The 19,108-nt window shown below is 33.0% G+C and overlaps 2 protein-coding genes across 5 annotated transcripts in view; one reads left to right on the top strand and one right to left on the bottom strand.

The window, feature by feature from the left end:
* The window catches only part of LOC111416117 (juvenile hormone epoxide hydrolase 2-like), a 31,599-nt gene extending 24,274 nt beyond the window's left edge, over window positions 1–7,325 (top strand). The window contains exon 3 of the mRNA XM_023048072.2: window positions 6,654–7,325. Coding sequence (XP_022903840.1) covers window positions 6,654–6,873 — 220 coding nt within the window. The 3' untranslated portion in view covers window positions 6,874–7,325. The remainder of the gene's footprint in view (window positions 1–6,653) is intronic.
* LOC111416116 (uro-adherence factor A-like) overlaps window positions 6,946–19,108 on the bottom strand; it is a 41,185-nt gene continuing 29,022 nt past the window's right edge. For all 4 annotated transcript variants that reach the window (XM_023048069.2, XM_023048068.2, XM_023048070.2 and 1 more), the window contains 2 exons: window positions 7,349–7,443; window positions 6,946–7,271 (listed from right to left, as the gene is read on the bottom strand). In XM_023048069.2, coding sequence (XP_022903837.2) covers window positions 7,240–7,271; window positions 7,349–7,443 — 127 coding nt within the window. In that variant the 3' untranslated portion in view covers window positions 6,946–7,239. The remainder of the gene's footprint in view (window positions 7,272–7,348; window positions 7,444–19,108) is intronic.

Genomic DNA, 19,108 nt, shown 5'->3' with positions numbered 1-19,108 from the left:
ATGCGGGGTCGCTTATTGCAGTAACAAACGCAATGGATTACGGTAAAGTATCGTTAAGAAAAAGGGCAGTTCAAGTCGGTATAAGTAAATCCCATGAACAAAGAATTTATCGAGAAAATAAAATATTGCCGTATAAACCAAAATTTAACCACACTATCGAATTAGGTGATGAAGCAAAACGTTTAGATTATTGTTTGTGGCTTGGGTACAAAATTTTGAAAGACAGAACTTTTTTAAAAAGCATAATATTTTCGGACGAAGCATCGTTCACCACTAATGGAGTGGTTACATCACAAAATTGTCGATTCTGGTCAAAGACTAATCCACATTATCGCATAGCTTGTAAACGCCAGTATTCCCAGAAAGTGAATGTGTGGTGTGCTGTTTCTTGAGACGGAGTTATTGAACCTTCCGTCATAAACGGGAATTTGAATCAACACCGATATTTGGAAATACTAGAAAATTGCTTATTTAATTATCTTCACGGCGTGGATTTAGAAAAACGCAATAAATTATATTTTCAACAAGATGGTTGCGGCCCACATTCGACTATTTTAATTAGAGATTATTTAAATACGTTATTTGGAAAAAATTGATTGGTAGATGTGGTCCGCAACCATGGCTGCCAAGAAGTTCGGATTTAACTATTATGAATTTTTATTTTTGGGGTTATGTAAAACAAAAAGTGTACACTGAAAATTTTAATAACAATTTAGTCCGTTTCAAACAAAAAATTGAAACTGTTATTAGAGAAATTCCGTTGGACCATATTTGAAAAAGTTATAAACAATGTCGGAAAAGGGCTGAATTATGTGTTAGTGTTGGTGGTGGTATCATTGAATAAGCTTTTATATTAATTTAGTTTAGATCGAAAATGTTTTGTTAATCTTATGATTTAAAAATCTGCATTTTGCTTTTATATCCTAAATTAATAAAATTCGACATATCGCTATAATTTAACATAACAAACATTTTATTTTAATCAACTTTTGCTGTACATTGCTCAGAAAGACCACTTTACTTGCAACGGTTAACAAACTTCTTGCGTTAACTTTGGTACTTTGAGAACATTTAACGTAAAATTTGGTTATATTTCGTTTTATGACATCCAGACTTTAATTGTAAAAGATGGAATTTGAATTCAAAAATTTATCGTCAATTATACCTTACGGAGACACAATCCGGGGACACACTGTAGACCCTGCGTTCCTGGATTTTTGTGTGTAGAGGATCATTTGCGTTACGGATCCGTCTTATAAGATTGTTAAGAACTTTTAGTGGTAAATTATTTTGTTTTGCTATCTTGAAAAGTTCATTAAATTCTTTTGTTTTTTTATGATTTGAAATAGGATATTGTAAAGTTCTATTTATATAGAAACGAAAACTAGCCAATTTTTGTGAAAGGAGATGGGCTGAGTCAAAAGGTATAATAGTGGTTACAAAAGAGAGTTTCTTAAAAATTTGAAAATCTATTTTATTATATTTATTGGAAAGGGTTAGATCTCATTCCTTATCCTATCCCACTTCGTCTTTCCTACTATTTTCCGTAAAAATTTCATTTCAATTGCTGTGCTCTTTCCTTCTTGTTTATATTGGAGTGTCCATGATTCACTGGCATATGTTAATATTGGGACTGCCACCGCGTTGTACACTTTCAATTTTATCTTTTTATCTATCTTCTTCTTCCCAAAAATTGGTCTGTTTAAAGTATGATTTACGTTGTTTGTTTCCTTATTCTTCCATTTATGTTTAAATTTATCCTTCCATCTTATGATATTATACTGCCCAAGTACTCATATGATGATACTTCTTCTATCTTTTGTTCCTTAATAAATATTTCTTTCGGTTTATTTCTTATTGCCTTTTTATTTATTATCACAATTTTACATTTATTTACGATCAATTCTAGGCCCATCTTTTCAATTTCTTCTGTCCATATTTCAACCAACTTCCTTGAATAGTACATGTATGTTATCGTTCGTTTGTTTGTTTGCTCTGTATGCTGTTTGTTCATGTTTTAGTTTATTTTCCACTACTCTTCGTAACCTTTTTTCTATTATCTTTGTGTATAATTTGTAACTTGTAGATGATAGGCATATGGCTCTATAATTTTCACAGTTCGAGTAGCTTCCTATTTTATGTATTGGTAAGATGATATTATCATCCCAATCTTTCGGGATTGTTTCCTACTCCCATGCGCTTTATATATACTGGGAAGCCACTCCTTCCCTTTTATTCCCAAATATTTTATCATCTCCGGGTTCATCATTCTCCTTCATCATTGCCTCTCCTAATTCTTCTTTTGTTATCTCTTCAGTTGCTATGTCTGTAGTGTCTTCCCTTATCTCATTTTCTCGTCCCTCCTCCATTGTTTGTGTCCGTTTTCCATCCTTAAAATTTTTTATATAAAATTCTGCCCATATGTCCAGAATTTCCCTTGTAGTTGTGTTTATCTCGTTGTTTTTATCTTTGACGGCTTTTAGTTGTTTCCGTTGATCTCCCTTCAGTTTTCTTATTTGATTCGAGAATTTCCTGTTATTTCCTGTTCACTTAAGCTTGTTCCGAACTCTTCCCAACATTTCTTTTTCGCCTCCCTTATCATATTCTTAGCTACATCTCTGTTCGTTCTATAGTTTGCTCTATCCTCTTCCGAATTGGTTCTTATGTATCTCTTCCATGACTTTTTCTTCTTCTTGATTGTCTGTCGGACTGTCTCTTCATTCCACCAGTGTTTTCTATTTGTCTGATTATTATATTTTCTCATTCCACATACCTCCATAGCTTTATTTCGCATTATCTCTTTAAAAATTCTCCACCTTTCTTCCAGTGTTAAATTTTTGTTCTAGTTTTTGAAATTCGTTGTTTTTTCTTGGTATTTTAGTCTTTCTTCCTCCTGCCTTAGTTTATGGATGTTTATTTTCGTGTAGGTTTTCATCTCTTCTCTTTCGATTTCTATATTATTAATAGTTGTCATGACTAGTCTGTGCTTGGTTTCCATTTCTTCTTCTGCTTCAGTCTTTACCTCCTGGAATCTATTTTGGAGATTCCGGGAGTATGTGATGTAATCAATAATACTCTTAGCGTTCCAATAATACTCCACAGAGTGTTTCCAATCAATAAGTCGTTTATTTGACAAAATTCCAGCATTCTTTGCCCATTTCTATTCATCACTGCCTCTTTCTGATTCTCCTATACCGCCTCCCCCTTGTGTGTATCATTACCTATTCTTGCATTCCAGTCTCTTATTATAATTACTTCTTCTCCTTGTTCTCTGGATTTATCGAAAGTGCAGACTTGAGTAAAAATCTCGTATTTCTTCTTCTTCTGTTCCTTCCGTTGAAGCGTAGATTTGAATTATATTCACCTTTCCATTTAGGTTAATTCCCAATTCCAGAATTCTTGAATTTACTGGTGCATACTTATTTACTCTTTTGTTTAGTTCCTCTGTTATAATTATTTGCTTCTTTATTTGCTCCATGTATTTTCTTGGACTCCTGAGAAGTATAGACTATAATTGTTTGATAATTGTATGCTTCCCCTTTTCTTCTTTTTGTCTTCACTAATTCCCATTATTTCTATCCCAAATCTCTCCATCTATTATTTCCCTTTCCTTTCCCGTTAAAATTGTAATATTCCACGTCCCTATCTTTATAACTTTCCTATTTTCTTCTTGCTTTTTCTTGCGTTTATCCATATTCCTGCCATTTTCATCCTCAGTAAACTCCTCTTCTTCCCACACATAGTTTTTTGAATTTATAGGGCGTCTCTTTTTTTCTTTTCTATATTGTCCGATGATCTTTCCGAAACTGTAGGTTTATTATTCCTGGCAGCTTGTATTGTAAATGAGCTTTAACTAATTTTCTCCTGCGTTCTCTTAGTTCAGTCAACAAGTCATATATCTCTTTTTGAATTTTCTTAGACTAATCCTCATCTATCCATATGTTTGTTCCTTTCGACCCTTTAGCGTTTTTTAGGATATCTATCCTTCTGCCTTCCTTTGTTAAATTTACTCCGATATTCTTCATCAAGTTAATCACCTCATTCTCTCTCTTTTCGAAACTTTCAAATCTCTCTTCTTTAATTCCCTTTATTACCACATTTTTACGTCTTAACTCTCTTTCCACCATATCTATACGTTTCTCCTGTTCCACAATCTTCCCCTTAAGTTCCTCATTTTCCCTTTTGTATCCACTCATCTCCCTTCTGATGTCGATCAGCCTTTATGTTTCTGAACATATTTTCAATTTTTTCCATATCTGACATCCTTCGTCTACCCGTTCTATCAAATTCGATTTTTAAAATTAAATCTTTAGATTTTATTTATGAACTCCAAAATTCCTATGACGGCCCTGTTTATGCGCCCTGAATTCGCCTCATCAACCGATCGGAATTGGTACTCTTATCAGTTAACCGTCCCCAACCTGATTATTTTAGTCGTTGTTTTATGAAAATATACCCTGTTTACCAAAGATTCCACTAGAAATCGACTTTTCCTCACTATCACTATCTATCACTAATGATTCAAATGGCTACTGTTTGTTATTTACCCAGAAAACAAATAAAAATTATCGGAACGATTTACGCACGCGTTTCCTTGTTAAAATACCAGGACCAGATCCTTCTTAAGACTTAAACTTCAAAAAGCTTAAGTAACACTGAAAAACGTAACTTCTTGTTTTTGGAAAATCCCCGATGTATGAAAATTAAAAAGCTGCTGATCACATATGCTACTAATACGAGTTCATGGATGACAGCGACTATTTTTCAAAGAGAACTTTTGTTATGGGATGAAGTGCTGAGACAAAAACAATGGACAATAACAATCTTGATTTTTATCCACCAAGTTGTTCCTCCATATTACAACTTATGGATCCAGGTGTAATTTGATGTTTCAAAACACAATACCTTAAAAATCTATTAATAAAATTGATTAAAGCGTTGGATGATGGGGAAAAATTTGCATGGTCTTTGTCGGACTCTATTGGAATTGTGGCGCAAGTTTGCAATACAATTAGTGAAGAAGTAATTAGAAATTGCTTCAAACATTAAGGCTTCAGTTATAAAAATTTGAAATTGTTAAAGATGATTTGACCAAAGAAATTGTATATATAGAAGTAGTTGTAAACATTAAAACTTGAAGCCAACGAAACATGCGGTTTGTTTACTAACAACCTTTGTCGAAACCAGTTGAAACAATGAGCGTGCACAGATCGGACCATCGGCCGATTATCGCCGAACACTCCCGAATATTATTTTAGCCCCTAGAATAAGACATACACTACAATAACGAATCCTATTTGCGAATCAATAAATCTTCAAAGTCGTTCTTCTTTCGATTCGTTTTTCTTCATTTTTATTTATATTTATTTATACATTTAGTATACCATTACTTTTAGTTAGAAATAGAACTTATCAATCAAAATAGTACATACTTGTATCGTTTACCAAGTATGTATATTGTTTCTAGGTCCTCTGATTAATTTAAAAGATTACAAGATTATATTTATTGTCTTTAATACTTCAAAATCTTATTAAAACTTGACAAAGATATAGAAAAAAATTCATTCTACAATTTATAAAATTATTACGGCAATAGTTTTTCAATTGGTAGTTAGTTTAACAATTAATGAGTGATTGTAATTTTATATATGAAATTAGGATGCTCTTTGGATACGCCACTGGATAAAGTCTGACCAATTTCATCTAATTCGTACACGCCACTGTCGCTAGGACCAAGGTCTATTTTGTTTGCAAACAAATGCTCTTGCGTTGGCTTCAAACCGGTATACGGGCGAACGAATTAAATCGATCGAGCTGAAGATATCTCTGAATCGGACGACGAATTGGGAAATGCATTTTACTTATTTGGAAGCTATGTAAGGTATTAAAATCGTTCTTCAATACCAGGAATATTCTGAAAATATTAGTAACGATATTTTAAATTGGACGCGCGATGTCCAGTCTAGAACACACACTAGCACCATTTTTCCGATTGGACAGAACACCCCTTTCCTCGCATTGCTTATTTCTATTTCTTTTTTAATTTACAATTCGCGTAACACAACCCCACCGTATCCTATTAAACTGCGAAAATATAAAGATTACAAAGACAGAATAAAACACGTCTTTCATTAGAAACATATCAGGCTACCACCTGTTCAAAATTGAAATTTTTTCGTCCAATAGGTTTTGAGAAATTAAATGGCAAAGTGGACAAAGTTGCAGGTACTTTTTCCATTTAATTCGCAATGAAATTCTGCAGAGCCGAAAACTTTCAAATTCACACATCTTACGTAGAAATATTCATTGATTACAACAAAGTTTACCGCTATTTTTTTCATCAAGCGGTTGCGAAAATATCGACGTTTTTCACGGATTATAGGATTTTCTTTTTACTATTAAAAAAGTACTTTACCGTAGCAACCTTAGGCATTATTTAAGTTTTTTCAATTATCATCTTCTGTCCTAGTATACAGTTTTAAGAGATTATAGGAGTTTTCTTAGGGTCTACACAGAGTTTCAGTTTATGCTTCCAGTTTTTAACCATTTTAATAAAAACTTAGGGTCCGATTTTATAAACATTTATGCAGTTAGTAGGTTTATCATGACTAATCACTTTATAAAACCCCGCCTATATCACTTACTTTTTTTAGAACGCCTGTAACTGTTCCATATGCCTGTGCCAAATTTCTCAACGATATGCACATGCCAGATAGTTTTCTTACAACAAGATTTAAAAATTTAATACATTCGAAAACTTATGAGGGTGGACACTTTGCAGCAATGGAAGTACCAAAAACATTAGCTGCGGATATTTATATGGCATTGGAAAAAATTGAAAACCTTCAATCAAACAATAATACAGAAAAATAAATGTATGTATTTTTTGTATATACTCTGATATGTAATAGTTGTTAAAGGGTTAAACAGAAAATAAATTGAAAATCACATTAAAAAAATCTTTAATCTTTGCAAGAATTATAAGAACGACTTTGCACCTATTGTCTAAATAAATAATTAATTCTAACAATTTCGATCACAAAATAGAAATAAAATTAGTTTATAAAAAATAAAGTCAAAGAAAATCAGCGTAATATATACAACAATAGTCGCAAACTCTATGTCAATAATTACAAACATTAATGCTTACAATTATTAATAATATTAATATGTACATATTCTAAAATTTACGTATTCACATTATGTTACAATCATTTTTTAGGACAATTTACAAAAACTTTAACTGTGTTTATCACTGCTCCTCTGAATTACTGTAAAACAAAAAGAAATATTTAATAAAATTCATGACATAATGAATAAATTGATTTTATAGAAAATTAATGCTTACCACTTCCAAAAGTGACGTATCTGGCTTCTTTCAAAAAGACATGTTCGGGAAGTTTTTCAAACCAATTATCGTTAGACGATTGTGAACTTGAACCGCTACGATTTAAAAAAAATAAATAAATATAAGAAAAGTAATAAATAAGAAAAAGTTTCAAATGGCAAAAGTAGAAAATCAAGACTGGAAAGTTTATTTTCAACATATATGTTCTACAGAAGGAAAGAATATAATCGAGGACGCTTGCCATAGAAGCAATACAACTGTTTAATCTCAAAACTCGTTTGCGTTTAATCGCAACTGTGTTATTATATAATATTTTTTAAAATAGCTTAAAGACTACAAATTAATAGCATAACTTCGCGTTTCATCGGACCTACGATTTTAACCGCTGTTTACTTTATATTTTGAATATGCACTTTAAAAGGTCTCACACATTTTTTGGTATTTTAAATCCCAACGTGATATTTAAAGTTGTTCACTGCATGCTTGTGTTATGAATAAATCACGACAACGATTCGCTTCGTAGTTCATCAAATTAGCTAGTTCTAGTTAACATTTTAATTTTCTGCGTCAAACTGTTTAATCTCAAAACTCGCGTTTAATCGCAACCGTGTAATAGGTCTGCATTTTTAGAAGTTGTCATGTTTTAGAACACGTGAAAAAATTAAGAATTTTAGACTGAGAATTTATATTGATACCGATGAGAGATAAGAAAATACTAATAATTTCCTATGTTTATAGCACGAATTTGATTAATAAAGACACGTTAGTATTAAAAAAAATTGCTTTCTCATCGCGCTGCGTATTATATTGTTTTTTTAGAAAAACGTAAATTACATCACTAAACCACTCAAAAATATTTGATCCTATAGTCAAACAACAATCAATTACGAGACTTTGATTATTACTAAAAAAATTCCAAACGAAATTCTTCTGTAAACCTGAAGTAAATTTACTTCACGAGATGCTGTTTTACATCTTTAATATTTTTTGGCCAAACCCAGTTCCTGCCAACCCATTCCTATATCCAACCTAACCAAAAATCACTCTTACTTATTCCTAACTACTTGCCAACCCAATTGGTCAGTGTGGCGTGACCAAAAATCCCCACATGGAGTATATCAGAAAGAAAAAGCCCTCAATCTCCGGCAGACTAGAAGCAGCTCGTTAGGATAGCGACGAATCCTGTAGACGGTTAGAGGGTGCTAAAAATCTCCGCGTCAGATAAGGCTGTCTAAGGACCCTCGGAACATTAAACGTGCAAACCCCGAGAACGGACGAACGCTTCATTGAGTTAGAAGAGGAAATCAATGACAAAAATTGAGATGTACTGCACTTGAGCGGAGTCAGAAGGAAGTAAGAAATATGCACCAAATTAACACCTGAAAATACTTTGTACCATATATCACAAGTATCACAACCAATAATAGTAACATAGCAGGAGTAGTTTCTAATATATACAAAACTGGAGAATAATATATCAGAAATAAGTAGTATCTCTCCAAGAGTAGCCTACCTTACATTGCAAATATTCCAAAGATATCGACTGAACATAATTCAGGTGTGTGCATCAACACCTGCAGCCGAAGAAAATGAAATAGAATAATTCTACGAAAACGTACCTAGGGCCATAACATCAAATAAAACCCAACACTCCCTAACAATAAGAGTTTGATACGCAGAAATAGGAAAAAGAGAAGACAACGTAACGGGCGTCAGCCCGTGTGGCATATAAACAAGATACTGGGTAAATATGCTGAAAGTAGAGGACTATATATTATGAATGAATCAGAAAATGGACGTGGAGAGCTCCAAATGGCAGGGGTCAAAACAGAATAGATTTTGTAATATCTACAGACAGACAACAGTCATAAACCAATTTCCCACAGGTAGTGATCATAGAATAGTACGAACAAGGCTAATACGACTCAAAAAATGACAGCAAAAAAGCACGACATCGACCGAGATCTACTTAAGGAACCAACGAATGAATATTAAAAAGAACTGGAAAGGAGGGTATGGTATTATGAGGAATAATTAGGAACACACCAGACATTTAAAACAAATAATAACAAAACACAACAACTAATTACAAGAAGACAAAAATCAGCAAATGATGGCAAAAGAACAACAAATAAAAAATATATAGAATTAAGCAAGAATATCATCAGAAAAATCGCAGAAGATCTAATAGAGAAAACAACTATTACAAATAACAAAAGGGTACTACAGATTGAAAAAGAATCGGATAACGAAAAATACCTGGCATAGAAAAATATGAAATACAGAAACCTATTAATGAAATGAAGCTAAATAAAGCATCAGGGGACGACAATACAACACCCGAGTTGATAAAATACTGCGACAATCGGATAATACCACAAGCTTATGACAATGCGATACTGATATTGTTACTTTCTTGTGTAACAATATCAGTATCGCATTGGCGACCAGTCAGAAATGAAGAACTGCCGACCAATAAGTGTCTTGTGCCAAGTATATAGTGCTCATGAAAATAATAAATTCACGTTAAACGAACAAATTTGACCTGTACCATAATACTGAGCAAGTAAATTTCAGGAAACACTATAGCACTTTGGATCATATCCTGTCACTACGCAATATCATACAAAAATCTCTAGAATATAACAAAGATCTATACTTGGGGTTTATTTATAATAAGGCTTTTGATTCAATTAAAATATGAGCGATAGTAACTGCACAGGAAAACTGTAGAATTAATTCAAAATGTACTTAACGCATTAACAAACAACTATAACAGAGCAACCAATACAATCAACCTCTACACAGAAAGGTAAAGAATTAAACTGGAAAGAAGCATAAGACAAGAAAATTCCATATTGCCGAAACAAGAAAAAATGATGTAGTACTCATAGCAAATGATCCAAAAGAACTGGAAATCAAAATATGACATCCTCTCGAATGATAGTGAGTAATACCCCGAATAGAAGAATACATTTGAGTAAATAAGTCAATACGAAGCATAAAATGCTACAGTGACAGGTATATTATTGTAGTTGCAGGGCATCAAAATGGATGTATTTTTAAGAGAAACTTTATTACTATAGTATCCAACTTACTAACATTCTTTTACGTTTACTATAATTTCAAGTAAATGTTCCTTATTTTTGAAGGCAGTATCTATACAATGAAAATTGAACACAAACTCCACAACTACATGGATTTTTATTATAAAAACTATAATTAAACAAATTAATGTAAAAATAAAGCTGCTGTCCTCGATCCGAGTGAAAAAAAAACAGGTTTTATTTAAATAATTGTATAAAAAACTAAAACTGTGTGACCAATAAAAAACGTTTGTTACTTTGAATTGTTAAAATAAATAAAATTTTATAGATTTTTTTTGCAATTATATTTTATAGTAACTTGATTATTATAATTAAACATAGTTTATAAAAAATCAATAAGCATTATTTGCTTATTAATTAGAATGTCTTATTTTTTTCAACATTTTTGTATTTAAAAAATTGTATCATTCATGAACTCACAACTTTTGGACAATTAATTTCATGCTAAATATCTGCTATGCTCAAATACCATGAAAATTAATAAATATAAGCTTTAAACAAATTTTGCTAGTATTACTTTTAATGATATATAAATATGTTACTATTCGCATTGAGTAACGCCAGGTCCTCTTATTTACTCGTGTTAAATTGTTGTAAACCATTGGAAGCGAATTGACGCATTTAATAAAATGCCGTGCCTGTAATTAAATTATCAAACAGGGCGTGCTATGTAATTTGTTATGTAAAATTGTGATTTGTAATATTGTAATCAGAAATAACGTGCTCTCATGCAGAAAAAGTTATCTTGGTATATTTACTTATATTATCATATTTTATGTAAAAATTAGGTTAGGTTCTTTTGCTCAATATTCAATGTGATGTGATATGAACAATAATTTAAGTTCTTAGAAAATATGAAAACAACATTCTATTAACACAAAAATAATAACCCAAACATTTCTATTTACAGAGTTTTTTTTTAGAATTGATGGTAATGATAGACAGTCAAAATATATTTATGTAAGGTACTAAAATTATTGCTATAATGTAAATATCAAATATCACTGAATAGCTGAAAAGTTAATGTGTGCATATTTAATTTTTGTGATTTCAATATACAGGGTGCGGCAACATAACTTCCTTTTTTGAAATGTGCTTCATTAAGTCGGTTGATGTCGTAGCGGAGCGCCAGTGGTCTCGTTCGAAAGGGTGGACTATAAAGTTTTGTTCCGACAAAGTTCAGGCGCCACCATGCGTTGTAACCAGTGCCGGCGCTAGCAAATGAAGCGCCAGGGTGCGGGAACCGGAGTGGCGCCCCTCCCAAGCATTTTGGACGGAATGCGAAAACATACATAACGTTAGCAGAAGACTAGATACTGCTTCTAAAAAACCAAATACTGCTTTCTGAAGACTAGATACTGCTCTGGAAGGTTAAATACTGCTTTCTGAAGACTAGATACTGCCGACAGGTCTAAATACAGCGTCTGGAACACTAAATACTGGTTTCTAAAGACTAAAATTGCTTTGTGGAGACTAAATACTGCTTTCTGAAGACTAGATACTGCTGACAGGTCTAAGTACAGCAAAAGAAAGATAAGATATTGTTGTAGAAAACATACATAACGTTGGCAGAAGACTAGATACTGCTTCTAGAAGACTAAATACTGCTTTCTGAAGACTAGACACTTCCGACAGGTCTAAATACCGCGTCTGGAACACTAAATACTGCCTTCTAAAGACTAAAATTGCTTTGGGGAGACTAAATACTACTTTCTGAAGACTAGATACTGCTAACAGGTCTAAATACTGCAAAAGAAAGATAAAATGTTTTAGAGAAAACATACATAACTTTGGCAAAAGACTAGATACTGCTTCTAGAAGACTAGATACTGCTTCTAGAAGACTAAATACTGCCGACAGGTCTAAATACAGCGTCTGGAACACTAAATACTGCTTTCTAAAGACGAAAATTGCTTTGTGGAGACTAAATACTGCTTTCTGAAGACTAGTTACTGCTGACAGGTCTAAATACTGCAAAAGAAAGATAAGATATTGTTGGAGAAAACATTAAAAAGGCGCCGGCGCCCCCTTGTAGGCGGCGCCCGGGTGCAATGCACCCCTTGCACCCCCCGGTAGCGCCGCCTCTGGTTGTAACAGTGAGGAGCGTGCGTTTCCCGTTGAGCCCTACTTTTCGAGCGGATGTTCTGTGATCGCAACCCAGTGTGCCTTTCGGAATCGCTTTAATTTAGCCCCGTTGGCCCTTGTCCCGGATCGGAAATCAATTGTTACGTGGGTCACTACGTTCAAATAAACTGCAAGTGTGACAAGACGAAGAACTGGAGCCTCTCGGCCCATTAGAACACTTGAGAACATTGAGGCAGTAAGAGCTTTAGTGTTGCGATCACCACGGCTAGATGAGTTGGATTTAGAGGACATTTGGTTCCAACAAGACAGTGCAACGGCTCACACTTCAAGAGCAGGATGGCTGTTTTGAGGGAACACTTCCCAAAACGCCTAATCTCAATTAGGGGCGATTTGGAATGGCCGACCCGGTCTCCCGATTTGGACCCTTGTGATTTTTTTTATGGAGTGTTTTGAAATCCCGTGTTTATGTGAACCGTCCAAGGACCCTACAAGATTTGACCAACATCCAGGAACAAATTGCCAACATAACCCCTGTTATACTGGGAAGAGTTATGGGGGATGTCACCTACCTGATTTGATCTTCAAAACTGTGTACAAAACTTTATGTATGTGCCTACATTATAAAAAGCAAATAAAAATTTTCTGATTCATACAATAGGTTTTATTAAGTTTTGAAAAAATTAAGTTATGTTGCCGCACCCTGTATAATTGATACTTGGCTTCAACTAACAAAGAAGACAAGATAACAATTGTAGCTGATAAAGTATGAATATGATCTTCTTGATGTATGTTCAAGAAGAATAAATCGACTATTAAGATTATATTATTTGAGAATGAAATTAAGATGGGAAACGACGTTCAACGGCGTCTGACAGAACAAAAACGACGCTCACGTTCAAGATTTACTTGGCGTAGAAATTCGCACACGTTAGTATGCACTGAAATGTTCTCTTGAATGTCGGTAACATCTGGTTCATCCAAACAGTCTCTATAGATAGAACAATCCTTAGCATTACATTTGGATTTAAGTTCATGTAAAAGAAAATATGCTACTCTTAAATCTATTGTAAATGGTTCTGACCGCCCACAATATAAAGCTACAATGGTACCTAAGAGTATTTCTATAACCGAATGTATTGTTGATGTCGGCTTATAGCAATTAATTAAATTAATGTTTCAAAAATAAATTACTCATTTAGTATAGACAAACAAAAGTTTGATAACAACCACAGTACAGATGCTCTTTTATTGGCGACTGCAAATATGCAAACAAAATTAATAAATTCTGTATCCCAATGTCATGCGGAGCAAAGCTGTAGATGTTTGTGAAATATCATAGACGAAGAACATAAAGTAACATTTACAATGTTAATGTCAACGTTGAATGGCCATACTGTTTTGCTTGCTCGAAACTCTTTAGCCACTCAATACTAAATTACGAAACTGAAAAAATATTAAATAAATTTGATACTCTATTAACCATTTTTTAAGTACGACCTTCAATAGTTTTTTTAAGTACCAATCTTCATTATTTCAATCTGGTTTGACGTTAACATGAAATTATTTTATTTCTGCTCTTATAATTCTTTCTTAAATTCGCGACATCGAAAACAATCTGAAAGTTCGTACCACTTGTGATGAATAAGAAGGAAGTTCTTAAAAAATAATACAAAGACGAAAGGAATCCCAAAGAGTAATAGTTTAAACGTATCAAAATATTGTTAAATAGTTAATCACCGTTTTTATATTTTTTATTAAAACAATATTATAAAAAATTTGTCACTTTTAATTTTTACGGGAAAAAGGTCATTTTTTAACGGTGCGGTTTTCACCCTAACTATCCTTTCTGTGTTGTTAATTCCATAAAGCAATGGGAAACTTTTTTTTATTCTTATATTGTGATCTTCGTGGGATAAATCGCATAATGTTAATTATTTCTCACCAAATTATTATATTTACATTAAAAATATAGGTAAAATTTTCTATTAATTTAGAATTTACTTTGTCATTATGACAAAGTTGGCTACGATGACTCACAATCTGCACATAGCGAACGCAAATAATTCGGTGCAATTCGGAATGCATAGTGATATTTTGGTTTGATATTCACGTTATTTCTATAGTCACCGTTGCGGAGCGATGAAATTGCTGCGACAAATTCATAACGCCCACAAATGTTTTACATTGTTTTTTGGGTAAGCTTTAATTCTCTGGTATTAATTATAATTATCCCACAAAAAGGAAGATAAAATTAGATTTAATTGCTAAATCACGAAATTAAATCATTCCTTGGTTGCCATTTTTGAAATAAATAATAGCCAATAATTCGTATAGTTGAGATTTATATAAGATATAATATTTAGATCTTTCTAGAAATGTGGTACAAGTAGCGCAATATGATATCATCGGCATCATTTGAAAAAAAAAACAATACAAAAAAGTAAAAATTTACTTTAGAGTGAAAAAAAATCATCTTTGGATTCTTCCCGTAGGTAAGTTAATTTTCTTTTTAAACCCTCCAATTTTATTTCATTCTACCTTTTGGAACACTGTTTTATTTTATTTCTTAATTTATGCTCTGTCATTTAGTTATTACTATTCTTTCTTGTATTCATATATGTTAAAAAATTATATTTATATGGCCAAAATGTTCTTCAGGTATGTTCTGATCTCGTAATTACTTCCACGATATTTTTAAACAGAAATTTAGGCGTTTATTCGCTCCTAAGGAACAGAAAAATTAAACGACTTTTGTTTCCTGCTAGTACATCTCAACTAGGATTATTTCTCTAATGAAGTCTTTACATTTCGGCAATAGCAATAAAAGATAAACGACGAGAACTAGATACTCACGCTTCCATAAGAAACATATTCCAGAAATGTAATTAAGTCTGTAGAAAATATTACAGCGTGGATGAATACGTCATACCGAATGAAAAACAACTACCATTTCGTGAAACATCATGCCAAATAAATAGGGGATACAAAATTATCTACAGTGAATGTAATAGTATATTATTATATGAGCATATAATGAGGGCTATTATTCACGAAGGTTAAGTTTATGTCACGAGCGTAGCGAGTGTCATAATTAACCTGAGTGAATAATAGCTCATTATATGCGAGTAGAATACTATACTTTGTCCACGACTATTGAAATTGATTCCATAAATTTATTTTTTAAATACATTTTTGAATAAAGGTTAAACGTCAATGTGACACAAATTCAATGTTACTAACTGTAAAAACCTTCACAACAATTTGTCAAAATTAAGTGTCAGTTTTATAAAACGTCGTTTTCTTTATGAAAATTAATTAATTTATGCTTAAATCATACGAAAAAAGGAATTTGTTTAGGTTTTTTTAATGTCAAACATTTAGAAACTCCTAAAAAATTGAATTAAATTGACGTTTTTTGAACTTTTAACGTTTCAAATAATTATTATTAGTCTGGTCAAGATGGCTACCCGTGAATAATGATTATTATTCACCGCTATTATTCACTCCGTGAAAAATGGCTACCATTTTGTTTTAGAAAACTCATTCATAAGGTATATATTATAAGGTAGTCGTGGACAAAAGAATTTGTATATCATATTTAGAAGTTTAGGTTAGAAGTAACCTGCAGAACAGCAGCAAATGGTATCATGGCTTTGCAATAAATCGATTGTTGCATAAGTATCGTCCAACACTAGTTAGTACAATATAATCCAACTGAAAAACATTAACAAAGCTGCGACGTACTTGGACAATAAATAACATCTTCTGTATATAGCGGCTAACGTCTTGTACTCTAAAAGTGTATTTATATTAGAGCGGACAGAAGTTCGTTTACGGTAGGATAATTTGCATGGGGAACCAAACAAGATCGAACGAACTCGTTCGTGTTCGTGCAGGTTCCAACGCTTGTCGGTAAATCTGCGAATCATCAAAGGAAGTCGGTGCTCAATGTGAGCAGTGTTGTTTTAGAAACGAACGAATTTGCAGCAAATAGTAGAGAAATTATTTGCCTTTTCGTAATAATGGAATAGATAAACGAGAAAACACTTCTTTTCTCTTTTTTGTCGAAAGTCCTGCAGTAACTATAAAACTAGCGGCGCTAATTAAAATATCTTTATCCGTATCCAACATCGAGAACAAATGGATGGATCCTCGACGATCGCGAATGTTCTCGCTCTAATTTAAACGCACCTTAACAGTACACTTAGTCACAAAAGTCTTCGTACAGGTGAAAAAACAACAAAATAACCGATTATTTATAAATTTTGCTACATTTCGTTATCGAAATGTATAATATAAAACAGTTAATAACGTTTTATGGATAAAATAAAGCACAGGGTCCGGCAGTGACAAGGAAAGATTTAATGTAGGGTTTGCAGCGCTCCGCGAAGTGATAGGGAAGAAAGTAGCCAACTTGCCAAGACCTGCATAATTTGCTATTTAGTTTACAATGGAGCGTTGTAAGGGTGAGCATCGCGGTTACGCAGTTAAAGTCTATTTTCAAAACGGTGAGATTTCGGCAAATGGGCAAACCATCGGTTCATATTTTTTTGAAAATGAGGTTGAAATGCCGTTACCGTTAATTCTGTACGATACGTTGCAATGATTCAGAATTATCTCACACAACTTGAAGGCCTTCCAAGGAATGAAGACACACTTTTCAACAAGACGGGGCAACAAGTCACACTACAAAAATTTCAATGAATGCTGTAATTGCTTTAAAACGGGGATATCACTGATCTTACTTCATTATGATAATTTGCCGATTGTTAATTTTCGGTTCACTTCGTTTAACTTTGGTATATCGTAAACTTTGACTTGTTAAGACATGTTCAGCGCAACAATTGCATCACATCACATTCATAGAACATTTATGGGACGAAATTGAAAGAAGAGTGAGAAAAATAGGATAATGGGCAAAGCCTCCCTTAAAGAAGCGATTTTGAAAGAATGGGAGAATATTACGCCCGATGTTACTAGAAACTTAATATCGTCGATGCAAAATCGTTTAAAAACTGTTTTAGAGCAGAAAGGTGGACCGACACGATACTAGTTATTTATTTAATAGGATTTTTCTTCAGTTATTTTGTTAATAATTCGTTGTACGAACACTTAGAAGCATATACTTTAATTTTAAATCATTATTAATCGTTGAAAAGATGTAAAATGTTTCATAACAGTTATAAATAAATAATTATTTTGTTCATAAATACGAATTTCTAGCCTGTACGAAAACCTTCGTGACTAAGTGTACACGTCATGCAGCAAACCTCAGCTCAAAATGGGTGCAAGTACAGCGAAAACCGCCAACGAAAATCTAATATAACGAACAAATTGGGAACGATATTAGGCAATATTTTTGTAGTCAAAAAATTACAGATCCACCGTGTGACAAAGAATAATATCCATCGTTCAAACGTAAGTCAAAATTTGTGAAATTATGAACTATTACAGAAATTTACAAATTCCGATAAACTTTCGGACCCAACCAGATGAGAACCATTCTCAACGTAATTCGATGTGCTCAATCCGGATCTTCCATCCGTTTGTCAAGATTTGTCTTGAATTTTCAGTATTTTAAATAGTTTTAAACCGACATTCCGCCAAAAGGTAAAGATGATATAAGTACGAAGGCTTTCACGGCCAGTGTTAATTAAACTAGAACTAACACAAACCTTCTTCAGAAACAAGTTCGAAGTGACTGAAACAACTTCGAACTTGTTTCTGAAGAAGGTTGCAACATGGCATCCGAAACGTCAAACATTTTTTCAAAAAACGCACGTGATAATGCTAGTGTTAGTTCTACTTTCAGTTTAAGTAAAGATGAATTTGGAAAAAAGTTCATCACTTTAATTGTATTCAAAACGTTGTGATTGTGTTTAGAAATTCGTAAAAATGCAGAAACAGCTTTGCAAAGTGGATTCAAAATGTTTTTGTACCGTTTGCGGAAGATAATAACAATACACGCGTATTTGCATTACTTTGGATTTTCTATATCAGATATTGAGAAGCCGTGAGTGCCTAAGTTGTTTTGTAATGTGTGCAGAACAAAGCTCTACAAGTCACTTGCTGAAAAATCATGTAGATATATGAACGTCATCGGTATAATGTAAGAGAACTAGTACAATACAAATATCATGATGTATATCACAAGTAGTGACCCATTATCAGTGTGTCCAGGTGTAAGTGAAAAGGCCCAGCAAAATATCTCCATCAACCAGTGACAGTAGTGATTTGATCATGGAAGGAAACCATTTAATGACGCAAAATGAACCAAGTGATTAATTCCATGATATGAGGTTTTGGAAACAAACGGCAGAGCTTGTATCACGATTGCAGGAATGGAAATATCTTGTCAGTGGAACACGAGTCATTGTATACAGGAAAAGAAATGAAACGATTCAACAATTCTTCAAGAAAGAACGAAACGTGTGTTTCTACAATGACATCAACGGTATTTGATGCTATGAATACATCGTATGATCGAAAAAAATGGCGTTTGTTTAACGATGATTCAAAATACATACAGGGGTGCCCATTATGTATGGAATATAGTATATATCTTGGT

This window comes from Onthophagus taurus, chromosome 1, assembly GCF_036711975.1.
Source record: "Onthophagus taurus isolate NC chromosome 1, IU_Otau_3.0, whole genome shotgun sequence".
Lineage (NCBI taxonomy): Eukaryota > Metazoa > Arthropoda > Insecta > Coleoptera > Scarabaeidae > Onthophagus > Onthophagus taurus.
The sequence above is the reverse complement of the archived record's forward strand: the minus strand, read 5'-3'. Positions and strand labels throughout refer to the sequence as shown.